The 17,944-nt window shown below is 45.9% G+C and overlaps 1 protein-coding gene across 1 annotated transcript in view; it reads left to right on the forward strand.

Moving 5' to 3' along the window:
* Positions 1–17,944, forward strand: part of ALDH16A1 (aldehyde dehydrogenase 16 family member A1) — a 316,675-nt gene that overhangs the window by 224,011 nt on the left and 74,720 nt on the right. Inside the window, exon 15 of the mRNA XM_082274075.1 lies at positions 6,737–6,922. Coding sequence (XP_082130201.1) covers positions 6,737–6,922 — 186 coding nt within the window. The remainder of the gene's footprint in view (positions 1–6,736; positions 6,923–17,944) is intronic.

A 17,944-nucleotide genomic window follows, 5' to 3' on the forward strand; every position in this document is an offset into this window, starting at 1 on the left:
GTAGTTTATTTGACTCCTGATTAAATTGGCCCTAGTATGTGTATGTATGCATGTGAGTTAGGGAACTTAGTTTGTAAGCTCCTTGAGGGCAGGGACTGATGTGAATGTACAATATACTGCATATGTAAAGGGCTGTGTAAATTGACAGCTCTATATAAGTACCTGTAATAAATAAGCAAATGCATATATATATATATATATATACACACACACACGCACACAGTATATATTGCTAAATTCCCATGAGGTGCTTTAAACCATACACTTGTTGCACTTTGAACTAAAAAAAATAAAATTGTGCCAAGTTACACTAACCTCTTCTTTAATTCAGTTGTGCTTCCAGTGAATCTCCAAGGTGTGGTATTTTCCATCCGCACACTCTAACCCCTTTGGGGATGAACATATCAAGATTTATTGACTTCTTATATCAGTAAGAAGGTCAAACAAGCATATGGATTTTTCCACAATTGTTGATTCTCCAGGCTGTCCACTCCTTCCTCCATTATTTTTCAACTCCAGGTACATAAATTGTCAAAGTATAGAACAGTGGTCTCCAAACTGCGGCCTAGAGGCCAAACGCCACCCTTTGCTTGCCTTTATCAGGCCCTTGGGACACTATTCCTCCCACTGACGCCATCAATGGGGCATTTTTTTTCTTTTCACTAATACCATTTTTATAGTCCCACGGGCCACAGTCTGGCCCCACTAAGGTGTAAAGGGCAGTAAACTGTCTCTTTGTTGAGAAAGACGAGAGACCCCTGATATTAGGAGGATACGATCATAGAGCTAAACAATATTTATTAAAAACTCCATAAAAACAGTATAAAACACACATGCAATGAGTGCTCACCCAGCACTTAGCCTGTCAGGGTCTTTGTACATATCATTATCAATTAGTGTACGCATACATGCCCACGTGCATGTCATCGCTCTGCTACAAATTGGGGGTGTGGCATACAGAGGCCCTGACCTGCTGAAGTGAATATTCTCTAGCGCTAGATTTTTTGTTATTTTTATAACTATTCATATTTACATTGTTTGTTTGTTTTTGCTTGTTTTGTTCATCCTTTTTTGTGTTGCAGTAGAAGTGGAGGGAAATGTTTGTATTTTTAGTGTCAAGAATTTGCAGCTGTTTATCATGTAATAGGGGAATAAACTGTATCTGTTTGCTTGTAAGATAGTCAAGCTGGCTCCAGTGGATATAAACTAATTGCTGCAGATTGTAAACAGCTATTCTTTGTAGACCTGTCATTTATAGAGCCATCCAACTTGAGATCAACTCAAAGTGCAGCCAAAATTGGAATGCATTAGTACTGCGTGGAAAGGCAGCTGTAGGTGACACATTTTCTTATAATAAAGTTTTGTATTTTGAAAGGAATATTGTTTAGGGCTATTTCCTCACCCTGGTTCCTTGGAGCATATCATTTGACAACATAAACATGGAAACAATTATTAGCTGGGACCAAGTGTTGGCTTTTGAAATATTTATCTATAAACACAAAACTCATTGATGGCTCTGATATTGGCAGGTGGTTAAGTCGTCAGACTCGCTTGTGAATGTGCACAGGTATCTTCAGCTCATGTCCACAGCTAGTAAAAAGTTTGGATAGGAACTTATTTCCTAAAATAAATGCTGTACTAAAAGAAGATGCGCAAACTGCTTGCTGTAAGCAGTATAAGCACATTAAGGTTCTTGCATGTATCAGAAACTGTCTCCTAGTCCAGGAAAATGTCAGGCCATTCAAACAGACAAAGCTTCAACGCCATTCAAACAGACAAAGCTTCAACGCCATTCAAACAGACAAAGCTTCAACGCCATTCAAACAGACAAAGCTTCAACGCCATTCAAACAGACAAAGCTTCAACGCCATTCAAACAGACAAAGCTTCAACGCTTTCTGACAGTCCTGATGCTTGACCACTGCTTTTTTCCTCCCAATTTTTCTCCTTGGCCAATGAACTGCCATTAATAACAAAGAAAATGGGTTAGAAGAGAGCACCAGACTAAGTGCAGTAGTAAGAAAATACTTTATTAAGCAAATACATTTGGCAACTCCCATTTGGTGCATATGACATATCTTCATTTCAAAACATCTGCTCAGTTATGCCCACTGTCTGTGGGGTGAGGGGCCACTGTTGAGACTGCCAGGGAGATGTAAAACCACTGTGTGAAGAACCAGGAATTCCTGGGATCCACGCTGGAATGCACAGGGACTCTGAAATGGATGTGACGTCACAGACGGCGTTGTTCCTGTGCATTCCAGCGTGGTTCCTAGGACTTCCTGGTTCTTCACACAGTGTGAGGTGCCAATTGTCTTTGCCTAATAAAGTATTTTTATACTACTGCACTTAGTCTGACGCTCTCTGCTGTCCCATATTCTTTTCCCCAAGATTACTTAAGTCTCATGAGGAGCAGCCTTGGAAGTTTACCATATGTTAATAATTCTTTATGGGCTCTTATACAAAGGACTTCTAATATGGCCACTAATGATCTTATATGTTTGTGCTGATTAAACATTTGACTGTGTTAGCTACTGTTATTTCCTCTTATGTATGGGTAGGCATCTCCATAGTGCACTGTTTGTTTTATGTTATTTTGCTTTTGCCATAGTATTGAAGAGCCCACAAAAATGGGGAGGTTTCAAGCATATTCGGTCACTAGTTGTAAATGTCTGGGCTTTGCCTGTCAGAACAGCCTAAAAACAAAGGGGGTGCTCACACCTGATGGTCTTATTCTATTTAGGGTTATTAAAAACCCAACCCTCTATTCACCCACGCAGTCAGGTATGACACCTACTGCAGTCCGTTGACAAACATACATGAAAAACCAAAAAAGAGGAGGGACAGCACTCCTCAAGAGTCAACTAAGGACACCTGGGTATACTGGGGTAAACTTTATTGAAAAATGATTAAGGTATCATTGATTCCAAAGAAAAAAACACCAACTCGCATATAAAAGACACATAATTGATTAAAACCAAAAAACAATGGGGATATCTGCAGTGGCCAAAGGTTATCCTAAACCTGTAAGGATGAGAATGCATCAATTACTGTGGAATTGTAAACACCAAAGGTGAAGTGATCACAGCCAATATACAGTCATTCACTTAACAAGTGGAAGTGGTCTCTAAAGTATGGACCCACAGTTGAGGAACCACAAAGAATCCAGCAGATGGTATCGAAGACTGTTGCTGCATAAGAAGTCACTCTTGGCTAATTGCTTAATCTGCACTATGTTTGAGTATTGGGAACTGGCCCGGAGTACATGGAAGGTATGTTTATATTCAGCAGCACAGTCAATACTGATATTGATAAGTTCTGTTGTATTAATGTACCTCCTCCCAGTATAGGGTGGACCCGTCGTCCTAGTAGTGCGGTTTGTGTTCCAAACAAGCTGTGTTGGTCTGCAGCTCCAGCGTGCTCAGTCGATTTGGAAGGGGCGAACGGCAAGCCGTCACCACGCTGTTTTTAACGCACTTGCACTCTCAAGAACAGCTGGGCTTCAACGCATAGAAATCCCCGATTGGTGCAGAAATGTGACGCGGTGTCGATGCGTTTCACCAGCAAATAGACGCTGGTTTCTTCAGAGCTAGGGGTGGGCTTTCTGGCGTAACTCTATATAGGCTCTTGATTGGACTCAGACTTGGAATTTCCATGTAATTACTAATTTACTGCTAGCAAGTGTCCACAAGATGCCCTCAGAGAGCAGGAAGTCTCCCCCATATGCAGTCACTTCATAGCACAACAATAAACACAGATTTAATTACTTGCATATTAAAAAGAAAAGGACAGGGGTATCGTATTTCTGAAGCTGCACCTATCTTCAGGAATATATATCCTGAAGCTTCTAGATAAAGTTGAGATTTGGTATAGCATATAGAGCCTCAAGGAACTTATAGGAATCAATTTCTTTGTGTGTTCCTTGTTGAACAATCGTGTATAACCCATGGGAACAAAAGGGAAAGGAATACAGAAGTTGCAGCTATATTCATTAGTGTTCCTATAAAGAAATTGGGGAGAAGGAAGGGGAAACAAGGGAAATTTCAATGGGGAAAGGGGAAGGGGAAAATGAAGGGCCGGAAAGTCCATTATAAAGTCAGGCACAAACTGGCTATAACTACCATGCAATAAAATGCATGATAACCTCAGTTCCCAACACTAAAATTCTACAAACTTTAAGGTTAAATAATCCTCACTAAACATCTAGGGTAAATTCTTAAGGCTTAACAAGAAACTCTCAATGCAATGACCATAATACGTTACATTGTTCAAAGAAGTCAGGTGGGCTCAACCTAAGTTATTGTTCCAAAAAGGTTGGAGATTCAATTCAGTATTGAGACCCTTTGGCGTAAGAGATCCCATTTTATAAATCCATAACTTCTCCTGGAGAAGTATGGTATCGAAATCCCCCCTTCTGGCTGGGAGTTTTAGTGCATATATACCCCTCACGTTCAGACCCTATGAGTCAGTATTATGATGTTCCAGGAAGTGTAACCCCAGGGTTTTTCATCATCTTTCTTTCTTAGGCCCCTTTCACACATACGGTCCGTTTGTCTGTTTTTCCATCCATCCGTTGACGGATGAAAAACGGACATCATTGCATCTCTAAAAAAAACGGATGACAACGGATGATCATTCGTTAACATCTGTTTTCATCCGCTTCCGTCAATGTCCGTTTTCCGTCAATGTCCATTTTTTGGAACGGATGAATGCCCTATTTTTTATCCATCAAAAAAAGTATCAGACGAAAAACGGATGTAAACGGACAAACGGTCCGTTTTCCATCCACTTTTGCATTGGTAGTGGATGTAAAAAAAACGGATGAAAAACGGATACATTTTGACTTGACTGAACTGATGAACTGAACGGACCGGACCGTATGTGTGAAAGGGGCCTTATACTTGCTACATATTCATTTATCCTTATTCTTAATTGGCGTTTAGTTTTGCCAATATATGTTTTTCCGCAAGGGCAAATTAGTTGGTAAATGACTCTTGTGGTAGAACAATTAATGAATCCATCAATGTGGAATAACTTTGTACCATCACAGTTGGTAAAAGAGCCAGATTTCCAGACAAATTTGCACGTAGAGCAATGCCCGCCGGCAAACATGCCCTTTAAGGGAGGCAGGGACGTTAACCAATTGCTCCGGTTGTAGGTCTTTTGGAATTCAGAGTTGACCAGAAAGTGGCCCTTCTGGTTGTGATAAGTGGCCGAGGGCCTACAATTTTCTTAATCACTGGTGACACTGCAAGCACTCTCCAGTGTCTCTCAATGACATTTCTAACCTGTTTCCACTGTGCTCCAAACGTAGTTATAATCCGTGGATGCGTTGTTATCTCTTTTTTGTCAATAGACTGGGAGTTTATTTTTTCCTGTAGAAGGCTCGATCTATCCCTTAGGGCCCTTTCACACGGGCGTTCCGTATGTCCGCAAATCATCCTATTTTTTTGCGGATGATTTACGGACATAATGTAAGTCTATGGCATTGCGGATGTCAGCGGAATACCATCCGCTGACATCCAATTTTCTTCCTTTCAGTTCTGTTCCGTTTTTTGGAACGGAACAGAACCCTATTTTTCCTCCGTTCAAAAAACGGAAAGGAAGCAAAATCGGATGTCAGCGGTGTCATCCGCTGACATCCGCAATGCCCATAGACTTACATTATGTCCGTATATCATTCGCAAATGGATGGGATGATATGCGGACATACGGAGCAGATGACACAAGTGTCATCCGCTCCGTGAAAAAAAAAAAAGTCCCGCAGCGGAGCAAAAAACTGGAGCGGCCGTATGAAAGAGGCCTTGAGGTACTTTTTTGCGTGCCTTCTTAATCGTGTCATGTAAGTTTCCTCTCTCCCTGAATCTCTGGTGGAGTTCCCTGGCTTCTTCTTGATAATCTTCTGGTTTTGAACAGTTTCTTTTAATTCGTAGAAATTGACCAACAAGGGATACCTTTCACCAGAGATTCAGGGTGATGGCTGTCTGCTACCAGTAGGGTATTGGCCGCCGTATCCTTTCTGAATGTTTTGGTAATTCATTTATTATCTTCTTGTGTTTTGATTTTAATCAATTATTTGTCTTTTGTATGTGAGTTGGTGTTTTTTTTCTTTGGAATCAATGATACCTTAATAATTTTTCAATAAAGTTTACCCCAGTTTACCCAGGTGTCCTTAGTTGACTCTTTTGAGGAGTGCTGTCCCTCCTCTCTTTTGGTTTGTCAGAACAGCCTGGCAAGGCTGTGAAAGGAAGGGTTGGAAGGCTGTGGCAAGTGTGTGCAGATACTTTTAGGTGCCTGCACTTAATACCTTTAGCGGGTTGCTCCCTCCTTACTCTATAAGAAAGTCTTCTTTTTTTCTTTTGTTTTTAATGAATCTGTTGACCTTTTATTTTACCAAAAACATTATCAATATAGATATGTTTTAAAATCCAACTCCAGCCAAAACTTTTCTATTTTTGGTTTTGGCCAATAGGAAAAAGAACCTCCACAAGGTTTTATTGATTTGTCCTCCGTAGAGGAATGTCCTCCCATATTCTGCACGGTCACACTGGGGTGATTCCCCACCTGTTTAGCTGCTAGTACTAGAAGCGAGTGGACATATAAATAAATTAAATTTTAATTTTCATAAATCCTATATAAATTCTATAATGGTATTAAAAAAAATCTATTCTAACACTTCATTTGTTTTCTGCTTAAAAACTTTTTTTTTTTTTTTTTTTAAACATCATGTCTTTCAGGAAACATTGCTATATGGAGCTACAGTATTGATTCGAGAACCTCTGGGAGTTGTGGGCATTGCTTGCCCAGATGAAAGCCCGCTTCTTAGTTTCGTCAGCCTCTTTGCCCCAGCAATTGTGCGTGGAAATGTTGTGGTAGTAATTCCAAGTGAAAAATTTCCTCTACCAGCTTTGGACTTTTACCAGGTAAGACCTTTTCTCAGCAGTGAAACCGCTATTCAGTATTTACTGACTTACAGCCCAACCTCAGGATAAATCTACACCAAATTGATGTCCCTTATTCCATTTGGGACGCAGGTAGAACGCTCACCGGCATTTCCACCTTTATTTTAATGTTTATTGCTCTATTGAAATGTAAGTGCATTTTTTTATCCTTTTGCAATACATTTTAAAATGTATTACACCATGAAATGTTCTCTTCTCTTTCGCTATACAGTGCATCCAGAAAATATTCACAGCACTTCACCTTTTCCACATTTTGTTACATTGCAGCCCTATTCCAAAATGTGTTAAATTCATTATTTGCCTAAAAATCCTACAAACCATACCCCATAATGACCATGTGAAAGAAGTTTGTTTGAAATCTTTGCAAATTTAATACAAATAAAAAAAATCACATATACATAAGTATTCACAGCCTTTGCTATAACACTCAAAATTGAGCTCAGGTTAATTCTGTTTCCATGGATCATCCTTGAGATGTTTCTACAACTTGGTTGGAGTCTACCTGTGGTAAATTCAGTTGATTGGACATGATTTGGAAAGGCACACACCTGTCTATTTTGAAGTCCCAAAGTTGGTGCATGTCAGGGCACAAACCAAGCCATAAAGTCCAAGGAATTGTCTGTAGACCTCTGAAACAGGATTGTATGAAGAAGAATTTCTGCAGCATTGAAGGTCCCAATGAGCACAGTGGCCTCCATCATCCTTAAAATGGAGGCAGTTTGGAACCACCAGGACTCATCCTGGAGCGGGCCGCCCGGACAAACAGTGATCGGGGGAGAAGGGCCTTAGTAGGGGAGGTGACCAAGAACCCCAATGGTCACTCTGACAGAGCTCCAGCATTTTTCTATGGAGAGAGGAGAACCTCCCAGAAGAACAACCATCTCTGCAGCTCTCCACCAATCAGGCATGTATGGTAGAGTGGCCAGATGGAAGCCACTCCTCAGTAAAAGGCACGTGACAGCCCGCCTTGAGATTGCCAAAAGGCCAGAAGGACTCTCCGACCATGAGAAACAAAATTCTCTGGTCTGATGAAACAAAGATTGAACTCTTTGGCCTGAATGGCAAGTGTCATGTCTGGAGGAAACCAGGTGCCGCTCATCACCTGGCATATACAATACCTGGTGGTGGCAGCATCATGCTGTGGGGGTGTTTTTCAGCAGCAAGAATTGGGAGGCTAGTAAAGATCGAGGGAAAGATTAATGCAGCAATGTGCAGCGACATCTTTGATGAAAACCTGCTCCAAAGCACTGTGGACTTTCCCTACCGAATTGTAAAATTCAAAATACTAACCACAACACACAAGGCCATACACAACACCACCCCAAGCTACATCACTAACCTCATTTGCAGGTATCGCCATCTACATTCCTCCCAGGACCTCCTGCTCTCTAGCTCCCTTGTTACCTCCTCCCTTGCTCGCCTCCAGAACTTCTCCAGAGCCTCTCCCATCCTCTGGCACTCCCTGCCCCAGTATGTCCGGTCAGCTCCTACCCTGTCCACCTTTAGTCGATCCTTGAAAACATACTTTTTCAGGGAGACCTACCCCATCTCCACATAAGAAATGCACTCGAGTCCCCGCCATCAGATCATCCCCCGCAGCCACTGTTCTGCCGAAAACTCCAACTTGCCGAGATCTCCAACAACGTTCTTTCCAGTGAATGTACACCAAAAATAATTGGAGATTTTGACCACTTGGGGTTTTCACACAACACCGGCAGCATTTACACTCTGGTACACAATTAGTGCAGATTGTTACTCCGCCTGCTATTAACCAAAAACCTGGCCGACTCCTAGGCGGCGACAACTAGTGGGCAGACTAACAATCTCCACTAATTATAGCATCTAGCAGAGTATATAGGCTACCGATGTTCCGTGAAAACCCCAAGTGGTCGAAATCTCCAATTATTCCTGGTGTACACTCACTGGCAGTAACGTCGTTGGAGATTTTGGCAAGTTGGAGTTTTCAGCAGGTCACCGCTACATTTTGTACCACCTCTCCCTCCCTTTAGATTGTAAGCTCCATAAGCCCTCCTATTCCTTTTGTATTGAACTGCATTGTAAATTGTGCTGTCCCCCTTTTTATTGTAAAGCGCTGCGTAAACTGTTGGTGCTACATAAATCCTGTATAATAATAACAATGCATATTTTTAGCAATGATTACTGTGATAATGTCATTGTTCCCCTAAGTGTCGGGTCTCTAATCTGTCTGCCGTAATGTCGCAGTCCCGCTAAAAATCATTGATCGCCACCATTACTAGTAAAAAAGAAAAATGCCATAAATCTATCCCCTAGTTTGTAGACGCGATATCTTTTGCACAGAGAAATCAATATACGCTTATTGGGATTTTTTTTACCAAAAATATGTAGCAGAATACATATTGGCGTAAATGATGAAAACAATTGATTTGAGTTCATTGATGGACACAGCTTCTGGTATTTTTAACCATTGGTACTGCCCCCTACAGGAGTTGGACACTAGGCAGAAAAAAATTCTGGCTACACCCATGGGCAGTCCCAGGGGGTATACTCTCGCTTTGCTATAGCCACTCAGTTATTTTTTGCCTAGTCAGGAGTAAGGGCCTAGTTCCTTGCTGGGATCTTTGTTCCTGGCAACATTTTTTTAGATGGAAAATGTTTTCCTCCTTGATTTTATCTTTGAGATCTACAATTAACTTCCGGACTGGGCGATGAGCTGGTCCGAGTGCGAGTTAAAGGTCTCGCAAGGTCGCGTACAACATGGCCTTGGCCTGAGTCGCAGCGTTCCTCTTGGCCGACAGCCCCCCTCCCCCATTTCGATGGAGAGGAGGATCTGTCTAGAGCGGTGCCCGGCTGGTTCCTGATATGGTGAGTAGCTGTCCCCCTTCTTCCCTGGAGGGTTTTGGGGTGGACGCGGGCCCCTCCATGGGAAGGTCGGACCCCAGAGTTCTCCTTCCTGGTACCCCCCTCACCTACCCCCCCATCCTACTCCCCCACTCCCCCAACCCTCCCTCCTCCACTATTGTGTGGTCTGTATGGGTGGTCTGCCCCCCCCCCGGTTGTGGGGCCGGGGGCCATGCTGGCGATGAAGGCAGGGGGGTGTGTCGGCTGTGTGTGCGGGGGGGTTGTACCTGGAGCCCCCCCATCCTGCCTTGTGCCTGTCCAGTGGCTACGGATACCTCCTGGGTCCCCGAGAGCCTCGTGGTGCTGACATTTTCTTGTAGCCCATAGGTTACAATGCACAGTGACCATTTTGCAGTGATTTTCCATTGAAACCAGCGGCGGCCATGACGGTGGAGCCCGAGGGTGGTGTTTTTGGCAGTGGGAGCCCCTAGTGCTGACTCCTGGATATTTTTCTCTTCCTGATTGCATATGTGCAGTGCAGATGCTCCTGGTGGTGCGTCTGGTTGGGTCCTCCCCCTCTCTGTTGATGGTCGATTGGTGCTTGTAGCTGGTGACCAGGTGGTGCTGCCAGCGTGATGGGGGTGTACCTTAGCAGTGCTTTTACACTTACTCTGTGGTTTTTACACTTATTCTGTGGTTCCCCCTGGTGGCTAATGGAGTTTTTGTAGCACATCTTCCCACCTGATTCTTACCCCCCCCCCCCCCTCTGAGGCTGCAGGGCCCTCCGGGTCCTAACCATCCATCCATGCACTGACGGCGGTCCTTGTGTCCCTGGTGGAGGTGGCTTTTGGGCAAAGGGCTAGCAAAAAGGCAGAGGCTGTGGCCCACAATATGTTCACCATGGCTGGCTCGGCATTGTGGACGGTGATCACCATTGCCCTGGTGTTGCAAACTTTGACTGATTGGGCTAAGCCTTTGTCGAAGACGAGGGCCCTCCTTTTCCTGATGGATCCAAGCGAACTTGGTCTGGCAAGTCAAGAGTGGGCTTCTCCAGACCCACAGACAAGGCTCCTTCAGCATGAAGGTGTGCCCTTCCTGTATCTGGGGTGGGGGGGAAGTCTTCGCTGGTTCCCGGACCTGTGGACTTCCCTGGTACATGACGACAAATGGGTCCACAAAGTCATACAATCCTCATACAAAATAGTTTCATGCTCACCCTCCAGAAAGGTTCTTCCTTTCAACGTGTGACTTTCCCCAGTCCGCTTATAGGCCCTCTTTGAGGTGGTGCAAGATCTTTGCTTCAAGGGGTGATTGCCCCGGTTCCGCTTGCGGAACGTTTTTCAGGGGTTTACACTCAACCTGTTTACAGTTCCCAGAAAGGAGAGCAAGGTGCGTCCAATCGTGGACCTCAAGGCGCTGAACTGCTTTGTGTGGGTACAGAAGTTAAGGATGGAGATTTTCGCACAGTGGTGGCTTTCCTGCATCAGGGGGATTTTCTTGCCTCCATAGATATCAAAGATGCCTACCATTACATTCCAATATGTGTCAGTCACCAACGCTTCCCCCGCTTTGCAGTGGGAGAGAAATATTATCAGTTAAGGGCGTTACCATTTGGTCTTGCCTCCACTCCCCGGGTCTTCACTACAGTGTTTGCCCCGATACTGCCATTGTTACGCCAGTGGGAGATCGCGGTCCTGAGCTATTTATATGATCTCCTTCTGCAAGTAGAGTCTTTTGCTGTGCTGACGGAAAACCTGGAGATCACCATACAAACTCTAAAGGAGTTCGGCTGGATTCTGAATCTTCGAAAGTCAGCCTTGGTCCCTTCTATGAAACTAGACTATCTGGGGCTGATTCTGGACTCTGCCTTAGCCAGAGTATTTCTTCCTCCAGACAAACTTCAGACACTGCAGGTTGCAGTTCGTCTCCTGCTGACCAGCAGATGGTAGTCCATCCAGACTTGTATGTGGGTACTGGGCCTGATGGTGTCAACCTTCGAAGCAGTCCAGTTTGCACAGTTCTATGCGGGGTCCCTGCAATGAGAGATTCTCATTGCGTGGGTTGAGAATCCGCAGTCTCTGGACAACTAACTCCAGCTGAGCCAGGGTACAAGAGAGTCCCTGATTGGTGACTTCGTTACCTGGCGCTCCAGCAGGGCAAAATCCTTCCTACCCTTGAATTGGACAGTGGTCACAACGGATGCCAGCCTGTCTGGGTGGGGAGGCATCCTCTGCAGAAGTTCTGCTCAGGGGGTCTGGACCCTGGAAGAATCCAGACTACCTCTCAATGTCCTAAGTTACGTGGGATCAGGCTGTGCCTGGAACATTGGATGGATCGTCTACAAGGCTGTCCACTGCGATTTCAATCAAATTGCCACGGCCGTGGCTTATGTCAATCTCCAAGGGGGCAAAAAAGTGTCCTTGTGGCTCTGGAGGTAACCGGCATTCTCCGGTGGGCAGAACGTTTCGTTCATGTCCTCCCTGCCCTTCACTTTCCCAGAATGGAATATTGGCAGGAGGAATACCTCAGTCGGCAGGCGTTAGACCAGGGGGAGTGGTTTCTTCATCCCGAGGTTGATCTGTTGGCATCTTTGCTCAACAGTAAGGTACATAGGTTCATGGCTCCATCACGGGATCTGGCGGACGCCACTGATGCGCTGGTGGCCCCGTGGGGTCAGTATCGTCTGATTTACGCCTTCTTCCCTCTCAAGCTTCTGCCAAGACTTCTACAGGCTCAAGGCAGAAGCGATTCCGGTCATTTTAGTGACCCCGGACTGGCCCTGCTGGGCCTGGTATGCCAACCTGGTGCGGTTGGTTGCCGACGTTTCCTTCCTTGGAGGCTTCCTCTAATGGAGGATCTGCTTTCCCAAGAGCCAATGTACAGTCCCTGGCTTTGACGGCTTGGCTGTTGAAAGCCAGGTCCTGAAGGATAGGGGATTGTCTGAATAAGTGATTCCTATGCTGTTAAAAGCTTGGAAATCTACTTCTTGGAAGATCTACCATCGTAAGTGGAATACGTACATTGCATGGTGTGAGGGGGGGGGGGGGTTAAACAGAAGTTGGCCCTGAGCACCATCAAGGGCCAGGTGTTGGCCTTGGTGTTTTTTCTTCCAACGACCCTTGGCTACATCTCTGGTGTGTACCTCTCTTCAGGGTGTTCGGCACTTGGTCCATCCAGTGTGTTCTCCTTTGCCGCTCTGGGGCCTCAATTTGGTACTTTCGGTTCTCCTGAAGTCCCCTTTAGAGAACTTTCGGGAGTTTCCCTTGCTTACGCTGTCTCAGATGGTGGCCTTTTTGGTGGCTATCACCTTTGCGTGCAGGGTGTCGGACCTGGTGGCGTTATCCTGTCTTTCACCTTAATTGGTGATTCACAAGGATAAGGTGGGGCTTCGCTCCTGTCCATCATTCCTTCCTAAGGTGGTCTCTGATTTTCATTTGAATATAAACATTGTGTTGCCTTCCCTGTGTCCTAAGCCAAAACATCTGAAGGAAATTGCCTTGCATGCCTTGGTTGTGGTCTGGGCAATTAGGATGTACCTGGCAGGTACAAAGTCTTTCAGGAAGCCAGACTCTTTGTTCTCAATGGGAGACCACCCCCGGCCTTTTCCCAACTTGCCAAACCTGGTGTCTCAGGGCCCTCTATTCTATCCTGCTTTTCAGTCAATAGTTTTAATGGCATAGCTGTTGAAATCAAGGTCTTAAGGAACAGAGGGGTCTCCAGAGTCTGTCATACCTACCTAGTTTAAAGGAAAAAAAGGCCTGGAAATCCTTTGCCTGGTGTGAACAAAGCACTTCCATCCCAGAGATTACTCTGTGCCTCACATTCTGGCCTTTCAACAATTGGGACTTGACCGAAACTTTGCCTCAAGCACACTAAAAGTTTTTCAAAAACCTCTGGTCTCGCTCTCGTCAGAACCTTTTTTTCTCTATCGCTCATTGACAGACGTAGTCCTCGGTGATACAGCACCTTCGGGTTATGTTGCCTCCACAGGAGTAGGACTAGACAGGAAATAAAATGCTCTGGCCACACCCTAGGGGCAGTCCCAGAGGGTATATCCTCTCTCTCTCTGCCTCAGCAAATCAGTTTTTTTCTGTCTAGTCAGGAGTAAGGACTTAGATACCTTGCTGGGATCTTCGGTCCTGGCAGGATTTTTTTCTTAGAAAAGAATTTTTTAAGACAGCTTTTTTTCTCCAGTGTTCCTGTGAGATCTTCAAGTGGTCGACAGCCCTCCCTCGGTGGAGAGGGGTACTGTCAGGAGTTGGCGCCCGCCTGGTTCCGGTATGGTGAGTAGTATGTTCCCCCTTTCCCCCTGACGGGTCTTGTGGTGAACGCGGGCTCTGTAATGGTAAGGATGGATTCCCCTCTATCCTACAACATGTCACAGATCCCCCTAATTGAGTGTGATTTTTGTGTACAAGAAGCCAGGAGGCTTGGTTTGGGAGCTGACAATCTAATTGTAAAGATGTGTAAATGATTGTAGTCAGTGGCAGTACTAGAACTTTACTGTGATAGTATAAGGTATCCTACCTGTCAGTAGCCACAGGGCGATGTCTATACATGTATACTGCATTCCAGATCATTCCTCCAGCTAAGCAGCGGTCCGCATACGGCCCGCTAGGGTCCGGTATCTCCGACCACGCTGACCACCATGAGGGTGAAGGGTTGTGAGGCCGAGATCCTTCTGCAGACATGCCGCTATTCTGTGCAGACCGCCGCCATTGTCTGGTAGATCGCACGAGGCCGCCATTTTGGTGTAGCCTCGTGTCTCCAGCATGCGGGCGGCCATGTTTGAGGTGACTCAAACACCTCATGGAGCCAGGGGGAGGAGCCGGCAGGCGTGTTAAGGGGCAGAGCCGCCTCTTTTACCCAGGAAATAGGGCCAAAGACTTCCTGTCTGTAACAAGACAAGCACTGAGCAAGCTGATGAAAACTTCTGTGCATCAGGGATGAGCCTTGGGGTCTGTCTCTCTCTCTGTAGGGTCCAAAAAGGCAGGTAACACTGAGGGGCGCTGTTGCGACTGGGGGACAAAAAAAACAAAAAAAAAAAAAAAAGTTTTTTTTACTTTGTCATTTTTTGTCGCTGGCAAGTGTCTTGTATAATCATTGACCCTGCCGCATAGGTATCCCCACCTGATCCCCTCAAGGTGGCCGCAGGACCCTCCAGTACCCCACTTGTGTTTTAATGCATTATCGGCAATTTTGGAGTCTTTGGTATCCCGGGTGGAGGTGGCCTGTCAGGGACGGGGGTCAAGTAGCGACCCCCGCCTACCCCTATTGTTTATCAGATACTTCAGATACGGATTCGGAACTGGTCAATGCAGTTGCAGGTCCCTCTTAGGGGGCTGTTGTCTCAGGTAATAACTCCTCAGCAGTGAGGAGCACGTTTCTGCCTCCGCCATAGCACAAGAGTGGTGGATGCACTAGTTGTGTCCGTCCGGGAAACCTTTAGTCTTGAGGTTACACCGGCAGAGGTAGCTGAGACTGAGATTCCTTTTTGGTACTTGTTAGCCTACCAAAAGGGCGAAGGATTTTCCTTTACCCAAATGGGGTCGTTTTGAAACGAACCCCTGTTATTTCCAAACGCATGGCTAGGTGCTATCCGTTTGAGGAATTCCTCTTTATAGGATAGACGGTACCACCTGCTGTCTTGCCACAGACTGTTAGGATAAAAAGACCTCGTAACTAACGAGGACCTTCCTTTTCTGCTCATATAGAGTTGTTCGTTCCGCGAGGGCGGGCGATAAGGCGAAACCCTCCAAAGCCCCTTTAGAGGGGTTTCAAAGGGCGCTGGTCGGGTAAACAAAGAGTCCGGCTCAGCCAAGCCTGAAGAATATAGCCTGATGCGCCCCTACCCATCTCTGGGGTGGGGGGGGGATGTCTTCACCGGTTTCTGGAGGACACAGGATCGAGTTTCGATCACTTCCACCGGTGCGATTCTGCCCTTCTAACATTGAACGGTTTCAGGGGTTCTATTCGAACCTATTCACAATGCCCAGGAAAGAGGGCAAGGTGCGTCCAAATCTGGACTTGGGAAGAAATAGAGTCCATCCGTACAGTGGTGGCCTCCCTGCATAAGAGATTTCCTGGCGTCCATAGACATATAGGATGCCTATCTTTATATCCCCATCATCGCAGGACATCAGCGTTTTTTCGCTTTCCCAAAGATCATCCCTGGTTCCCACCAGGAGACTGAACTATCTGGGCCTAAGGTTGGATACATCCTGGGCAAGAGAGTTTCTCCTTGCTGGGAAACTCCAGAAGGTTCAGTCAACGATTCGGATGTTGCTGTCTGTCAATTGGCTGGGACTGATGGTGGCCTTCTTAGAGGCAGTACCGTATACCCAGTCTCATACCCGAATTCTCCTGAAGGAGATTCTTTTTTAATGGAATCGGAATTCCGATTCCCTGGACAATCGGATCCGGTTGAGCGAGCGGACCAGGAAGTCTCCGATGCTCAACCAGGGGAAGTCATTTCTTCCGATAGTATCCAGATTACCAATAAGGGTATCGGAATTGAGAGCGATCAGATTTTGTCTGATTTACTGGATCGAGCAGCTCTAGAGCAGCCCGATTCGGATCCAATCGCATATGGCCTCTTCATCCAGAGGTTTTTTCCCTAGCTGTCCCTTCATTGGGACATCCCGGATGTGGATCTGTTGGCACCTTGGCCTAACAGGAAGGTGCGGAGGTTTGTAGCTCGCGCCACGATCCTCTAGCGGACGCAGCAGAAACGATGATCGCCCCGTGGGGGCTGTATCAGCTACGGCATGCCTTCCATCCTCTCAAGTTGCTGCAGGAACTTCTTCGCAGGATAGAGGTGGAGGGAATTCCAGTTATTCTGGAAATTCTGGATTGACCTCGTCAAGCCTGGTACGCCGACTTGGCGAGGCTAGTCGCGGACGCTCCTTGGAGACTTCCTCTCAGGGAGGATTTGCGGTCTCAGGGACCGATCTTCCATCTTGCTTTACAGTCGCTGGTTTAATGGCCTGGCCATTGAGACCCAGGTACTGAAGGACAAGGGAGTGTCAGCTTCAGTTATTCCTACCTCCAGTTAAAGCAAGGAAAGCGACTTCCATCACATGGAAGTCTTATATTGCATGGTGTGAATCTATTGGATTTTCCCCACATACCTATTCGGTGACCCGAATTTTGGTCTGTCTGCAACAAGGGGTTGAGCAGAAACTATCCTTGAGCACGATCAAGGGTCAGGTTTTCGGCGTGAGCAATCTTCTTTCAAGAAACCTTTGGCTAATCATTCCTTGGTGCGGAATTTCATCCAGGGGGGTGCGACATCTGGCTCCGCCAGTGCGCGCACCCTTACCGCCTGGTATCTTAATTTAGTGTGGTCGGTTCTTCAGAAACTTCTCTTTGAAGATATTAGGAAGATTCCCTTGCTTACATTCCCAGAAGGTGGCCTTCTTGGTGGCCATTACTTCTCTACGCAGGGTGTCAGAACTGGCCGCATTATCCTGTCGTTCCCCAGATCTGGTGGTTCATAGGGATAAGGTGGTTCTTCTTCCGAATCCATCCTTCCTTCCTAAAGTGGTTTTCGTAAGACGGACTCACTTTTTTGTGATCACGGATAGCCCTTGAAGGGGGTTGCCTGTGTCTGCCGCGACCATATCTACATGGATCAGTCAGACGGTGGTACAGGCTTATTCTATTAAGGGTCGGAATCCTCCGTTCCCTGTTAGGGCGCACTTCACTCGAGCGCTCAGTACTTCCTGGGCCTTTCGCCATCAGGCGTCAGTGGTCCAGGTATGTAAAGCGGCCACCTGGTCGTCGGTACATACCTTTACAAAATTTTATAAAATTGATGTGATGGCATCGGCGGATGCCTCATTTGGCCGCAAGGTTTTGCAGGCCGCAATTTGAGGAGACCGGTGGTCTACCTCGAGGGTTTTTTTCTGTTTGAAAATTTTTTTGTTGCGTCTCATCATTAAGGATGAGCATTGTAAACTTCTAGTTGGCACCGGTTGGGCCTTCTAGATTTGGATTTGATTTCCATTTTCCCACCCCTCATTTGTGATACTGCTCTGGGACTTCCCGAAGGTGCTGTATCATTGAGGACTACGTCTGTCAATGAGCGATAGAGAAAAATGGATTTTTGTAAAATCTTACCGTAAAATCCTTTTCTCTTAGCTCATTGACAGACGTAGTACC

Source organism: Pelophylax lessonae (genome assembly GCF_965119305.1).
Source record: "Pelophylax lessonae genome assembly, chromosome: 12".
NCBI classification, from domain to species: domain Eukaryota; kingdom Metazoa; phylum Chordata; class Amphibia; order Anura; family Ranidae; genus Pelophylax; species Pelophylax lessonae.